The sequence below is a fragment of the Vanessa atalanta genome, chromosome 15 (assembly GCF_905147765.1).
Source record: "Vanessa atalanta chromosome 15, ilVanAtal1.2, whole genome shotgun sequence".
Taxonomy (NCBI): domain Eukaryota; kingdom Metazoa; phylum Arthropoda; class Insecta; order Lepidoptera; family Nymphalidae; genus Vanessa; species Vanessa atalanta.
In genome coordinates, this window is record NC_061885.1 from 4,961,240 (window position 1) to 4,977,000 (window position 15,761).

The following is a 15,761-nucleotide window of genomic DNA, read 5'->3' on the forward strand; positions in this document are numbered from 1 at the left end:
TGGTAAGTGGACGAGTAGGGTAATTATTGGAAGACGCTGGCCACGCAGCGAGGGGACAAGTGAAGCGTAGCTGGCAGACTAACTGTCGATATATAAAGAAATTGCGGAAAATACGTGTGATTAATTCACAAAAGTAAAAGATCATGCCTCAAAGATTTCCTCCAGTCTAGAGCTTCTACGATAAAATATAATCATAAGCATGTAATAAATTTAACAATATAATATCAAACTAAAATAAAAGATTTAGTTTTTGGATACACATCGCACATTTTTTTTTTAATTTCATTAAATCATCTGATTTTTCATCTAGCACCCGAATGAGTAGTAAGAATTTGTAATGTTTAACTCTAACTATGAATAACAGTAAAACATAATGCTAGTGCAGTAGTAATTTCTTATTCGTTGGAAAAAAAATAAGCATAAAAACTATGCTCAGTGATAAAAATGTGGAGCACGGTGAATGAATCTAGAGAAAATGATGTCTAGAAAGTTTCATCCATCTATCTTAATAACGACGCTCTGAATAAATAGACTGTAAATGAGATAATTATTTTATTATTGCATTTCTCACACTCGAAAAAGGTTTTTGAAGTTCTGTGACACTAACACGAAATGAGACCATGATTATTAATGACAAAATAAATAAATAAGAACATAACGTACTTAGTTTCATAATGTCTAAAGTGTGATTCCAAGTAGCTACTTACCTGAGTTCCATACTATATAACTATATATACTATAAAACTATACAATTTTATATGAAACTTGGTATTAGTACAAATATATTTTACTCTTATATCTAGTATAAGAATATTTATATTATTAATAATATTTCTAGTACCATTAATTATATTTAATTGCAAATTATATTTGAAACAATTTTAAAGAAGTAGCTTCTTTAAAATTTACGCTTTTTTTTCCTATATCTAAATATTGGCGATGCATATATTTCAAGAAAAAAGAAGTACGTGTATTGTAAACTAAGAAACATTTAAAAATATATTTTCTAATATTCAGTGGCATGTCTCCAAGTAATAAATTATAGTGTATCAGCTTCCATTGCGGCAAGTTTCGTCCTTAGTTTGTGCGTGGTTGGACTTTATCGATATTTATGGGATCCGAACAAAAGTGTAAAATGTGAACACAAAACTGGTAATCTTGTGGACATGACCTTTTAATAAAAATCTATAAATAGGTGTTAAAGTTCAAGAATATTAAAATTATAACTTAACTGCACAATGTCACACAGTTTCTTATGTGAAAAAATAAACTAAATAAATAATTCGAAATAAACGTCAATGGGAAACAAATAATTACCAATAATAACCACCAAGATATATATAATCTTTGGACCTAACTTTAGTTTTCACTGGTGCTTAAATAACATTAACATTATGGTTACTAAAAAAGTAAAATATTTCCTTACTAATAAATTTTGTAATATTGTTAAAAAAAAGTTTTAGACCGAATTATCAACACGTCTAATGATATACATTTCAATGAATTCGATTCGCCTTTACATAAATAATAAAACCGTCGTGTGTAGGAACTCTTGTGTTGTGACTCTTCATTGTCAACAACAATGATCATGCGCAAGTTTCTTGCACAAAAAAAAACTATCGCTTCTGTGTCATTCACCTTTAAGGAAATCTATGTTTTTAATGCTAAATCAATTTCTATCGCGATGCATTTATTTTTTGTAATTAAATTATTTATTTCATTACATTTCAATTTTAATAATTGATATATTAACCTAAGTCGAACTTCATAATAATACAAGGGCGAGCAAAAATTGTTTTTATGATTTTCATATGAATGACAACCGCGATTAATTTTATCTTGAAAATTTACCTATGGCTAATGACTATAACAACATAATTCCGATGAATACATTTTTACATTTTTAAGTCAAAACCCCTAAATCGATTTTCTCAAGTTTACTATTATTATTTTTTGCCCTTTGACAGGCTAATGTTAGGTATAAATAAGAGTTCTTGAAGCATTTTCGCTACAAACTGAAACCTAAGCAGGCGAAGCCGCAGATTCAGCTAGTATAATATAAATACCTTGTAAGAAAGTTTATTTTTAATTACTTTAACAATTAATTGAAAAAATAATGATGAATAAACATTTTTAATAAAAAAAATCATTAGACGTTTTCCGAGACAATATTAATTTTGTTTATAGCGAAGGTAATTGCATTTCGTTCAGGTCGTGCGCGTCCGGGTGGAAATCAGGCTGTTTCCGCGACAAAGAGGGTATCTGAGCAGATGCGCTCACGTAGACCTTAATTACCCTGCACGCTTCTCTGTTTCGTAGTATGTTTGTATTTCTTTTCTTAGCAACAATTTATTTGCTTTTAAATGTAAATAAGTAATAAGCATTTCTACTCCGCGGTTTAGTTTCGCATAGAAGTGTTTTGTTGTATTTTCTTATATATATCGTTTGAATTATAATGGAGCATATTAAAGTTTACTTCCGTCTATTTTTTTTAACTGAGCCAAAAAGTTAACGTTTATTTTAATTATTTGAAAATAATCAGTTGGTCGCACAGAATTATTTTCTAATTAGAGAAATATCAATTCTTAATGCTTACCGTTTAGGCACGCTAATCCTACGTTGCCGAAAGATGTGGTCCATTGTTTCTAGAGAATTTTCACTTTTGTCGAATGTCCCACAAAAAAAATTACAACTTTCACTTGTGTTTGTTTCCAGCGAGCTCGGAATCACAATTCACAATATACTTATACGCAAAAAGTATGTCCATCCGCTCGTGTTTCACAATAAAACAGTCCACTCACAATAGTTCATTAATCATTCAACAATCATTGAAGTGTTACGTTATATTTATGCAGTCGGTTAAGCCGGAGCTTCTGAAAAAAATATATATTTTAACTTAAACGTATCTAACTAAGGCTATAACTATAGCAACACAAATAAAATATTATGTGTTGTAAATATAATTTACCATATCATCAGTAACTAAGAATTACATTTAAATCACATATAATAGATATGTACTCTACTGTTAAGTAGAGTACTTTGGATTTTATTTTTTTCATTTTTGTCTATTCGACTGATAGTATCTGCTCATCAAATAGTCTTACTTTCCCAACTTTTATTAAGCTTCACAGAGGCTGTTAAAGCCAAGAGTTATGCTATAATGTATATTTATTTTAAATGCGTTAATAGAACCGTCATATAAAAACTAGTATCGGTAGTATGTTTATGTTCCATCGCCAAACAGTATTGTTGTAGTCCGGTCACAAAATCTTAGTTTCCAAGCGTGCTGGTAAATTAGTGATATGAGGAATAATTAATACTTCTTATCGATGTATGGTTATCTATGGGCGGCGGAAATCAACTTACCAACAGGTAGCCCATTTGCCAGTCCTCCTACCTAAATTAAATATTATAAAACGATAATATGGTATATGTTTTGTAAGTTGTCCTTAATAATAACTAAATATGGTGTTGTAAGTTTTAAAGTAATTTTAATTTCATTTTGCACGGTTTATTTTTCAAACTTTGTCTCTTAATTAATGAAAATTGAATATAATTTATTCTTATTCTTTTCCTCACTTTGGTCAACTAAACTATCCGCCGGGATAGTGCGTTCTTAGCACCACAAAATTTAACGACTACACATTCGAGTAACAAGCGAAACATGTTGCTATTTGGTCTTTGATATATTCCTGTTAATATTTTTTGCGACTTAAGTAGAAGAAGACTTAATTGGATAAGTGTTATATAAATCTAACAATAAATCACTGCTTTTATTGTAAAGCTAAAATTGTTTCCTGATGAACAATAAGTCAAGAAAGTTCTATGTTTACCACCACTAAGGTAAAAAAATATTATAAATATTTTTTTTAATTCGTATATTGTCTATATATATATGTAAGTCACAATGTAGTAAGCAAATACAATGTTATAAATTACTTTTTTGCTTTTTTTCTCTCAAATATAAATGCAGTACATATACGCTATTTTTTACACGCACTTGATGGTTACCTTTTTAATCATTCTTTATCAATGTTTAAATGTAAATCAATATAAAAAGATCAATGTACACGAAACAGAATATTAGTAACAAAACATTTTATTTTGAATCAAAAGTTAGAGCTATTTGGATTAAATTATACCACCTTTTTAAAATTGAATTGATAAAAACATAATGTCACAATACTACTCGCCTATTTGTCGATTCGTAATAGATCCAAAAACTGGTCTAGCAAAACGAAGTAAAAGCTTGCAAAACTCTTAACAAAACAGAAAATTACCCATTTATCTATCTCAGATCAATTTCATTTAATAAAATCTCTGTGAGCGATATTCTGTTAAAAAATATGCATACAATTTAAATTAAATCTATTATAATTATCATTGATAATACACACATTAAATTAATTTATTTTGTATTAAATGATAATATATAGCACTAGCTTAAACCAAGGTTACTTATTTTATAATAAAAAAGTAATACAATTTGTAGTTAATTTCAATTTTCAAATCGTATTTTATTTTTTATATCATCCCTATTTTTTTATTTCTAGAAAATTAATTAGAATTATTCTAAAATATTGTAGGCATTTATAGAAATTATATGTATAGTTAAAATTTAACAATAGTAAATATTTTAGTCGTATTTCTAAAAACATCACATGTTAATATTATTGGTTCAAATTTATTACAAACCCTAAAATTATATTTAATAGTGTAAATTATCTCACCAGTAAAATATTAGAAAATAAAATAAAAAAACTTTTTAGATAATATTTTTAGCTATTGCGGATTACACGCGCGATCGTTACAACGTGCTAAGCTTAGGAAGCGTGCAGCTATTTGAGCGCTTTACTGAACACTGGAGTCGCTGTGACGACCGATTTGCTACTGAGAGGGCGATTGGAGAGAGGATCAGTGAAATGTTTTCTTTGCGTTTTTGATTTTACATCGATGATATTGCATTAATATGGAAAAAGTAAGTAACATTAAAAATGCTTCTAAAAACTATGTCTCTAAAAATATACAGATTTTATAAGAAAAGCCACGTTAAAAGACTAATTATTATTTGTGTATAGAGTAGACTGTATAATATAAATATACATCTACACTACGGTAAAATAAAATAATTTTAATAGCGTTTATTTTACATTAAGTAAACTCTTTAATATTTAATTAAATACCTACATAACATTTTATGTGTAACTATAGGTAACAATTTTAAGTTTTAACGTTTAGATACAGGCTCAACTCTACTACAACCTATATCTATATATTTCATCGCTTTGTCGCAAGCAAGAAGTTAAAGTGCTAATCTGTTTTGTGTATCTGTAAAACCAATAAAGTATTAACCCAATTTAATTTAAAGAAACTGTTATAAATGCATAAAAGTAATTTATATAATAATAAGGTGGTGGTAAAAATAATTTGAATGGTTATTATAATCATGCGATGCGATTTTTCTCATGATATATATCAGATTCGTTTATCTGAAGAAAAATATCTACACAACATTGCATGGTGCATCATACCGTGCACGCAATTGCAAGCTAATTCAAAAAATATCAGCTAACGAAGTCGGGACTGCGTTCGTTATTGTTTAAGACACCGTTTGTTGCACCAGTTTACATACAATTTCATTTTATTTATTCGTAACTGTATGCTAACTATTGAAATGTATTATTATTTAAATAAATGCTTACGTTTATCAAATTGCGATTCAATAGACCCTGAAATAAGATTTATGATTTTTGTGTCATGTCATATCAAGTTGTCGTCTATAAGTTTTGGTTTAAACTTAATAAATAAAGGTTATGATAATACATTTTAGCTATTATTCTTGCTTTTGTCATCAAACGAAACTGTTACACTTAACTACTTACATATGTCCCCATTTCGTTATATGTATTTCCAAAGTTCCGATAGCAACTTGCCAACATGGAAGCGTTGATTTTTCGCGGTACCATAATAGATATATTAGACATTCAAGGTGACAAATCATATCGCGATTATTTATTTGCCTAAATGCTCTTGTGATTGGAAAAGGCTATAGTCTGAAGTATCCCATATATGATTTTGATGAAGTAATTCGAATTACCTTAAAGAGTAATCTTATTTTATTTTTAAATTAAATGATAGTTCTATAGTTTAGATTTTCGTACATCCGATAAAAATTCCTAGGATCTCCTAAACGAAAACAGTTGAAATTTGGTTTTAGTGTGGAATTCGACAACTCAAACACGGTTGTATAGAAATAATAAAGAAAGTCTGGATTTTGGAAATTAATTTTGGTACATACAAAAGAAAAATCATCTAATTTTAAGAGCTCAGATTGAGATGGTTGTATTTTTGATCGATATACATTTTTCATCGATATATTTCTAATTAAGAGTTACAATATTTATTATTGCAATTGAATTGCTCAATTGTTAGAACCTTTCCACTGCAAGTACGTTTTTTGAATATGTTCTAAACCCTCATGTGGTTTGGTAAAGGCCATTATTTACGTTTTCGCCAATTGCCTTTCCAGTATCGCAGGCGCCAAATAAACTTTACTTAGACGTCTTCGAGTCTATCACGAGCATCTGTGGAGTGTAGGGATAAAGGAGTTGGAGTCTACACATCAATTGACCGGCGACACTCAAATTTTAAAAAACGGCACCCTCGCAAAAGAAGTTGTACATTTCGTGCCGCAACAAGGTTTCCCAACTTGTAACGAGATTTGAAACCACTTTGATGGCGCTACTGTAGCTAAACGTATAACTTGAAATTAAGATGTAGGCCTTTATTAATTGGAATTTATAAATTGTCTAATAAAGTCTAATTACTTTTTCTAATTTTGTTCCCCGATTCAGAAAAGCACGTTCTAAATTTGATAAATTTTGGGGGCACTTCTCCTTACCTGTATAGGTAAGGAGAAGTGCCCCCAAAGTGTATACTCCATAGTAGAAATTGAGACTGCGATTATTGTTGCAAACATAAACACTACTAAAAAGGTAAATCAACGAATAAAAAAACGTCTTTTGTATGTACATAAGTTATTTATTCGTCTTACAGTCATTGTAAAATAGATGTTAAAATGTTACAACAATTTACTTTTTATATTATAGACAAAAACAATTTAAATGCACCAGTTATATTTAAAGTTAAAACAACAATAATTAAACAATTATTAATTTATTAGTAGCCCTTGCCGTTTAACCGTGTAACAACGTGAACAATTACACTATATTATGTCTATATAAATTACTCAGAATTATTTTTTATTTGTAAATTTCATTCTATTTTAGTCTGGTTTTTTGGAATCACATGAATCTGATATCTTATAAATTTCGAATTTAAAACTAATACAGAGTTTGTTTTAATAAGTAATCTTATGTACTATACACATATATTATAAAGTAGCTTAATATGTTAATAGAGTAAATAACATTTCACCTCCAAACATGCTATACCTACTTAATCTTTAGGAATAAAATAGAAGTTTAGATTCGATGTTGTAATATATAAAGATTAATGAATGCAACCGCTAAGAAGCGTTTTCATATAGTATAATACGAACAATGTAAATTTGTTTATTTAAAACGACCGTCCCTGCCTTATTCGCATCTGTTGGCTCGTTCCCCGTTATTTATTATGACGTTGATGATAGAAGTATGACACTTTTGCGGAATAGAGTGAATAACTATGACATTAAAATTGCTGCTACTAGCTGAGTTATCTTGATGTTCAGTACATTAATGTATTATGTTATAAGATCCTGTCCATCTTAAAGCCGGCAAAGTTTATAGCATTGCCCAACATTAGCATAGAAATTATAGTTATTTTTGTCCTATGTAAAATGTAACTACAATTGTTTATATTGATTCATAAAAATTACGACGAAGTTGACTATGAAATCTGCGGTTTCTTGTCTTCTTTGCTATTATGCGTGCACACAGCACGTTTTGCAGGTGCGGCAAACTTTTGAAAAAAATTATTAAAACTTTACATTTTAGATGATATTGCATTAATATGGAAAAAGTAAGTAACATTAAAAATGCTTCTAAAAACTATGTCTCTAAAAATATACAGATTTTATAAGAAAAGCCACGTTAAAAGACTAATTATTATTTGTGTATAGAGTAGACTGTATAATATAAATATACATCTACACTACGGTAAAATAAAATAATTTTAATAGCGTTTATTTTACATTAAGTAAACTCTTTAATATTTAATTAAATACCTACATAACATTTTATGTGTAACTATAGGTAACAATTTTAAGTTTTAACGTTTAGATACAGGCTCAACTCTACTACAACCTATATCTATATATTTCATCGCTTTGTCGCAAGCAAGAAGTTAAAGTGCTAATCTGTTTTGTGTATCTGTAAAACCAATAAAGTATTAACCCAATTTAATTTAAAGAAACTGTTATAAATGCATAAAAGTAATTTATATAATAATAAGGTGGTGGTAAAAATAATTTGAATGGTTATTATAATCATGCGATGCGATTTTTCTCATGATATATATCAGATTCGTTTATCTGAAGAAAAATATCTACACAACATTGCATGGTGCATCATACCGTGCACGCAATTGCAAGCTAATTCAAAAAATATCAGCTAACGAAGTCGGGACTGCGTTCGTTATTGTTTAAGACACCGTTTGTTGCACCAGTTTACATACAATTTCATTTTATTTATTCGTAACTGTATGCTAACTATTGAAATGTATTATTATTTAAATAAATGCTTACGTTTATCAAATTGCGATTCAATAGACCCTGAAATAAGATTTATGATTTTTGTGTCATGTCATATCAAGTTGTCGTCTATAAGTTTTGGTTTAAACTTAATAAATAAAGGTTATGATAATACATTTTAGCTATTATTCTTGCTTTTGTCATCAAACGACACTGTTACACTTAACTACTTACATATGTCCCCATTTCGTTATATGTATTTCCAAAGTTCCGATAGCAACTTGCCAACATGGAAGCGTTGATTTTTCGCGGTACCATAATAGATATATTAGACATTCAAGGTGACAAATCATATCGCGATTATTTATTTGCCTAAATGCTCTTGTGATTGGAAAAGGCTATAGTCTGAAGTATCCCATATATGATTTTGATGAAGTAATTCGAATTACCTTAAAGAGTAATCTTATTTTATTTTTAAATTAAATGATAGTTCTATAGTTTAGATTTTCGTACATCCGATAAAAATTCCTAGGATCTCCTAAACGAAAACAGTTGAAATTTGGTTTTAGTGTGGAATTCGACAACTCAAACACGGTTGTATAGAAATAATAAAGAAAGTCTGGATTTTGGAAATTAATTTTGGTACATACAAAAGAAAAATCATCTAATTTTAAGAGCTCAGATTGAGATGGTTGTATTTTTGATCGATATACATTTTTCATCGATATATTTCTAATTAAGAGTTACAATATTTATTATTGCAATTGAATTGCTCAATTGTTAGAACCTTTCCACTGCAAGTACGTTTTTTGAATATGTTCTAAACCCTCATGTGGTTTGGTAAAGGCCATTATTTACGTTTTCGCCAATTGCCTTTCCAGTATCGCAGGCGCCAAATAAACTTTACTTAGACGTCTTCGAGTCTATCACGAGCATCTGTGGAGTGTAGGGATAAAGGAGTTGGAGTCTACACATCAATTGACCGGCGACACTCAAATTTTAAAAAACGGCACCCTCGCAAAAGAAGTTGTACATTTCGTGCCGCAACAAGGTTTCCCAACTTGTAACGAGATTTGAAACCACTTTGATGGCGCTACTGTAGCTAAACGTATAACTTGAAATTAAGATGTAGGCCTTTATTAATTGGAATTTATAAATTGTCTAATAAAGTCTAATTACTTTTTCTAATTTTGTTCCCCGATTCAGAAAAGCACGTTCTAAATTTGATAAATTTTGGGGGCACTTCTCCTTACCTGTATAGGTAAGGAGAAGTGCCCCCAAAGTGTATACTCCATAGTAGAAATTGAGACTGCGATTATTGTTGCAAACATAAACACTACTAAAAAGGTAAATCAACGAATAAAAAAACGTCTTTTGTATGTACATAAGTTATTTATTCGTCTTACAGTCATTGTAAAATAGATGTTAAAATGTTACAACAATTTACTTTTTATATTATAGACAAAAACAATTTAAATGCACCAGTTATATTTAAAGTTAAAACAACAATAATTAAACAATTATTAATTTATTAGTAGCCCTTGCCGTTTAACCGTGTAACAACGTGAACAATTACACTATATTATGTCTATATAAATTACTCAGAATTATTTTTTATTTGTAAATTTCATTCTATTTTAGTCTGGTTTTTTGGAATCACATGAATCTGATATCTTATAAATTTCGAATTTAAAACTAATACAGAGTTTGTTTTAATAAGTAATCTTATGTACTATACACATATATTATAAAGTAGCTTAATATGTTAATAGAGTAAATAACATTTCACCTCCAAACATGCTATACCTACTTAATCTTTAGGAATAAAATAGAAGTTTAGATTCGATGTTGTAATATATAAAGATTAATGAATGCAACCGCTAAGAAGCGTTTTCATATAGTATAATACGAACAATGTAAATTTGTTTATTTAAAACGACCGTCCCTGCCTTATTCGCATCTGTTGGCTCGTTCCCCGTTATTTATTATGACGTTGATGATAGAAGTATGACACTTTTGCGGAATAGAGTGAATAACTATGACATTAAAATTGCTGCTACTAGCTGAGTTATCTTGATGTTCAGTACATTAATGTATTATGTTATAAGATCCTGTCCATCTTAAAGCCGGCAAAGTTTATAGCATTGCCCAACATTAGCATAGAAATTATAGTTATTTTTGTCCTATGTAAAATGTAACTACAATTGTTTATATTGATTCATAAAAATTACGACGAAGTTGACTATGAAATCTGCGGTTTCTTGTCTTCTTTGCTATTATGCGTGCACACAGCACGTTTTGCAGGTGCGGCAAACTTTTGAAAAAAATTATTAAAACTTTACATTTTAACATAAAAAAATTGATATTTAGTAAAAAAAAAATATATAGAAAGACTTCTAAAGTGTAAGAAAACCGTTTGTAAAAGTGATACTTAAATTATTTAAGTACATTCGTGAAAATGGACGAGAGGCATTCGTCGGACATTAATTTGTTTGACATTTTTATTTATAAATTAAACATGTTTAGAGATAAAACGACATTGATTAGAATAGCTATTAGTTAAACGCACTCACACTTAATGTTTTGTTCACATAATACAATAATGCTTACAACAATACATTATTATACATATACTATAAATCATTTTACATAATACATAATGCAAATATTCTAAATATGGCTGACTCTATTTTTTCCTATAGCAAATTGAAAAAAAAAATCTGACTGCGTGAAATTCGTTTGACATTGACATCACAATTTTTTTTACGAATATATTGTACATGCCCATTGTTACTAATATTGTTCTTAACTCTACATAAATATTATTACACTTATTCAACAAAATGAAACCTTTGTCCTCAAATGTGAGGTGACTTTGAGACAAGTTTTTGCTTGTACTTAGAACTCCATATGATGAAAAAAATGACAAATTCCGAGTTTTAATGAAAAATGCTCAGCAAATTCATTAAGCCAATACCACTTATTACCTATACACACTAATTCTATACATTACGTAAATTATGGGGCCTCACCTCTTATGGGAGAGTCATTTTTCCCCATCCAATATATACAAACACTGTAGAATAAGAATATACAATACCAAACTGTGGTCCTGAGTCACGTCGATGTCTCTTAACACAGTTTGTTGGTACTACTGGTGGAGGCCTTGTTGGATGGTTTACACCTATTTCACCATTTCCAAAACATCCAATAATTCTCGTGTTCGGGAAAACTGCTCGGAAACATTCTTGTTCCCATTTATGTTTCTGATCCCGACCCACACAAGAGAGTTTGATTACAACGCTGTACTCAAATTTTGGAACTTTCTTTGAGAACTGTAGAAAAAATAAATATTTTAATAAAGAAAGATAATAAAGATAGTCTGTTATACCATACAGATTTAAAAATAGTTATCATGCCTGTACACAACAATAAAGTTCTGTGCTTACCTCATTAATAGCCTGCTGTATTTTAGCCTTTGTCCAGTCTGATGATTCAAGAATGAATGAATACATATCAAAATTATACTCATTGCATGGAGATTCTTTTGGGATAGTAAATAAACCAATTGAGATCAAATTTTCACTAATAAAATCATTCCCTTTATTAACAGCGTCCACAATTCCATCAATATCCCTCTGTTCAAATATTGTATCCTCAATGATACAGCCCCCTAAAGCATAAGGTACATTGGGTTGCCTAAAAGAATTAACATCCAATTTCAATGAAACACATATGCTTTTTTTAATATACAAATTGGAAATGAGTAAAGTTTGATTGCCAAAATAAAACTAAGTTATTAAACTTTTTTTTTTTAATACAAATTAATTTATAAATGTCATTTTTAGTTTATCCACTAATAGTGATTCCAAATCTGATAATACATTATTTATAAATCGAAACAAATCTGTTATGTTACAATTTTATTTTATACAAATTTAGTTTAGCCATAAACAACCGTTTTCGACATTACAATAATAATTGAAATGTTAAATAAAGAAAAATAGAAAATTATGAAATATTTATCCCTGACATTTATCAGTCTGGGAATAAAAAAACATAATACTTACACATCCTTTAAATAATTTAAAAATACAATATCCTCAACAGATCTCAATAGATACTTATCGGTAACATATACAAGGACACCCTTAAAGGTTCTCTCTTTTGCTATTTCATCCACAGTATTATAGAAGTCATCTTGCATATTACCATTTGACTTCAAGTTTATTGTATGAAACTTTACATCGGGTATTACCGGAATGTATAATCCCCCAATGAATGGATGTGATTTTAGGTTTGTAAGTGTATGTTCAAATGTCACAGACTGTGGCAGAGGCATATATGTAATATAATCTGATCTTATAATATTCATACAGTCCTTCGGAGCACAGCTGATTTTATGTACCACATCAATCACTGAAAAACAGTTGTTAATGAATGAAAAAAAAAATGAAAGTATAATTTAAATTTAAAAATACATATTTTCAACTTACAACAATGTTCCTTTTTACATGGACGAAGACATGGACTTGGTTTTATTAACTTACACTGACAGGACATATTAAATCCAGATGTATTAACAAATGCCATAACCACCATAGGATTATTGTGGAATTTTCCAGATTGCTTGTAGACAGTTCCACATGTTAAAGAATGAGTTCGAAAGTCTGTTACAAAATCGCCAGGACCTAATTGCTCTCTCCTTAATGTTTGCACAGCAGAATTCCACGTAGTGCAAACCAGTTCACAGAGCAGCTTGTCTTGCCATGATAGATTACTAAGTATTTCCTTCACAATGATATAGTTTAGAATCACTTTGTCTATTAAATTACTACTACACTTTAAAGGTTCTTCTTGTCTGACAAGATTATTTTTGTTAATCAGTGCAAAAATATGCTCGTCCAGTGGTACTTTAACACATTTAGCACTCATAACTTCAGTCACTGCACCTTCAGTATTTTCATGGTCCTGCTCCCCCGATCCCGAGTATGTAACGTTCTGGGAGTTGGCGGACATGTCTGTTTTGTTAAATTTCCGTCACAATCTCGTCATCACTACCACGACGAATAGGATCTCCTTTTAACAAGGCCAAAATAAAACAATACAAATAAATAAAGAAAAATAGCAAGTAGTATCCAATGTAGATCATAACATCCCTAAGATGTTTTTTAAGTTGACCTCTGTTATGAATTTCAGCAGGATCATATGCACCTAAATTTCCTTGCGGTATCGTAAAATATTCGAACGTTAAATAAATAAACATGGGCAAATTAAATAAAAATAGAATGACATGACCATGGAGTAGTAACAAAATAGTAATAAACGAATGAGCGATATATTTTGGTAGTAACCAATAATTTAGTCTATCGCAGCACTCTTGGGCATTCAAATAATCGCATTCTAAATCAGATAATGTTATTATATAGTAAACTAAAAGAAATAATATAGCACCGTTATCGATCAGAGCTAAAAAAAACAAAAAAGTTTCAGCCAATATCATCACTATTTTTGCTATTACTGAGCTCTTTTAAAAACCAAGTGTCACTCGAATACCACAGTAATTGTTATCATAAGCGGCGACCATTCAGATTGATTTAAATGAAATATCCATACATTTTAAGGTTTTTTTTAGTTATCAAAGATAAAGATAATAAAATGACGTTAATAATAGATGTTTCGTGAGTGTTGCTAATTCGACTATAGGGATTAGGGATGGCAATATTTATAGATAATATTATTAAAACAGTTATTCTAGGTAAAGAAATTTTAATATTGTAATTAATAGAAATATTACCAAAATACTAATGTTTTTAAATCTTATAAAAACATCAATATTTTGTATTGCTTACTACGATTGAAGTGTTATGAGATTAAACCAATATTTACTATACAATTTTCCAAACAATATACACGCATTTGGACTACAACAATATAAAATATAATATTAAAAATATTATACGTCTTAACCACAATTCAAATTTAGGACTCAAATATTAATATGAAATACAGTTCAAGAAATAATTACTTTCGCTACATATTATGTAATATTTATTAAATAACAAAGACAATGGAATAAATTAACAACGCTTGAGAATGATTAAATGTCAAGTAATGAATTTTTTATTAAAAAATCCGTGTTAATTAAAGAAATACTAAAAATAAATGTAAATAAAATTGTATAAAACCGAATATAATAGAAAGAGACTGAGAGAAAGAGATAACCTTCTCTTTCTATTCATCGAAAGTGGCATAACGGTTTTTTCTTACGTGACATATCTGCCAGTTCACTCTACTGTAAGCCGCGTAATAATTCGAAATTTATTTATGAGAAAAAATTTACTATATTTTTTAAAACTTGCAAGAGCTTGCTTATATTTAAGAGGGTGAATCAACTCGCTTATATTCTACTTCCATATAATATTGGCCTTGTTCGAAAAAATATTTTTTTATGAAATTATATCATAATCATGCAATTCTCAAGAAAATCTCTCTTTTAGAAGAGCATTTTATTTATTAATAAAGAGTCTTCTAAGACTCACATTTAAGAATATCTTAAAATTTAAAACAATACATTCATAAGTAAAGAATATTATTCAACACAAAACGATAAAAAAGTTATTGTTTGATATTTCAAACTTTGCTTGATATTTCAAATTTAAAAAAAAATTACTGCTAAATTTCTTGCCAGTTATTCTCGGTAATATCTCCATTCCAAACCGGTGGTAGAAGAAAAAATAGATTTTAATTGATACTTTTTTTTTATAAATTTTTGAAGTAGCATATTTAAAAAAAGCTAAATAACTTGATAACTTAGAAATGGTTCACTTTTGTAGTATGGTATGGGGTTAAAATTGTCGCAAATAGTAACCCCTATTACCTCCTAACGGGAATACGTCGAATTACCAATAAACCTGTATAGTGTTTGACATTAAACATTTAATTTAAAAAAGGTTTCATCATTTTGGCGGCAAATGTAGATGAGTGACTTGCAGTTTGCAATGAAATGAAATTAAAACAAAAACTGTCATAGGTTTCGAAATTCCTAAAACAACTATTGAATAAA

General features: G+C 29.1%; 3 protein-coding genes across 3 annotated transcripts in view; all 3 read right to left on the reverse strand.

Moving 5' to 3' along the window:
* The window catches only part of LOC125069496 (heparan sulfate 2-O-sulfotransferase pipe), a 68,447-nt gene extending 63,595 nt beyond the window's left edge, over positions 1-4,852 (reverse strand). The window contains exons 1-2 of the mRNA XM_047679010.1: positions 4,734-4,852; positions 2,597-2,873 (exon numbers count right to left, since the gene is read on the reverse strand). Coding sequence (XP_047534966.1) covers positions 2,597-2,640 — 44 coding nt within the window. The 5' untranslated portion in view covers positions 2,641-2,873; positions 4,734-4,852. The remainder of the gene's footprint in view (positions 1-2,596; positions 2,874-4,733) is intronic.
* A 5,215-nt stretch (positions 4,853-10,067) lies between these two features.
* On the reverse strand, positions 10,068-13,714 carry LOC125069345. Its single transcript, XM_047678810.1, has 4 exons — positions 13,192-13,714; positions 12,766-13,114; positions 12,145-12,394; positions 10,068-12,030 (listed from the first exon to the last, which is right to left on the reverse strand). The coding sequence occupies exons 1-4, from the start codon at positions 13,712-13,714 to the stop codon at positions 11,731-11,733; spliced, it is 1,422 nt and encodes a 473-aa protein (XP_047534766.1). The 3' UTR covers positions 10,068-11,730.
* Positions 13,715-13,724: 10 nt separating this feature from the next.
* LOC125069346 (protein cornichon homolog 4) lies at positions 13,725-14,224 on the reverse strand. Its single transcript, XM_047678811.1, has one exon. It carries the CDS (start codon positions 14,196-14,198, stop codon positions 13,725-13,727), a length of 474 nt encoding a protein of 157 aa, XP_047534767.1. The 5' UTR covers positions 14,199-14,224.
* Between the last annotated feature and the right edge of the window lie 1,537 nt (positions 14,225-15,761).

Excerpts from the sequence above, each read along its gene's own strand:
- LOC125069345 (XM_047678810.1), bottom strand. The coding sequence starts at position 13,714 with ATGTCCGCCAACTCCCAGAACGTTACATACTCGGGATCGGGGGAGCAG. Across the intron at positions 13,115-13,191 it reads ATGTAAAAAGGAACATTGTT|TGATTGATGTGGTACATAAA; the intron begins GTAAGTTGAAAA and ends ACTGTTTTTCAG. Across the intron at positions 12,031-12,144 it reads TACAGCAGGCTATTAATGAG|TTCTCAAAGAAAGTTCCAAA; the intron begins GTAAGCACAGAA and ends TTTTTTCTACAG.
- LOC125069346 (XM_047678811.1), bottom strand. The coding sequence starts at position 14,198 with ATGATATTGGCTGAAACTTTTTTGTTTTTTTTAGCTCTGATCGATAAC.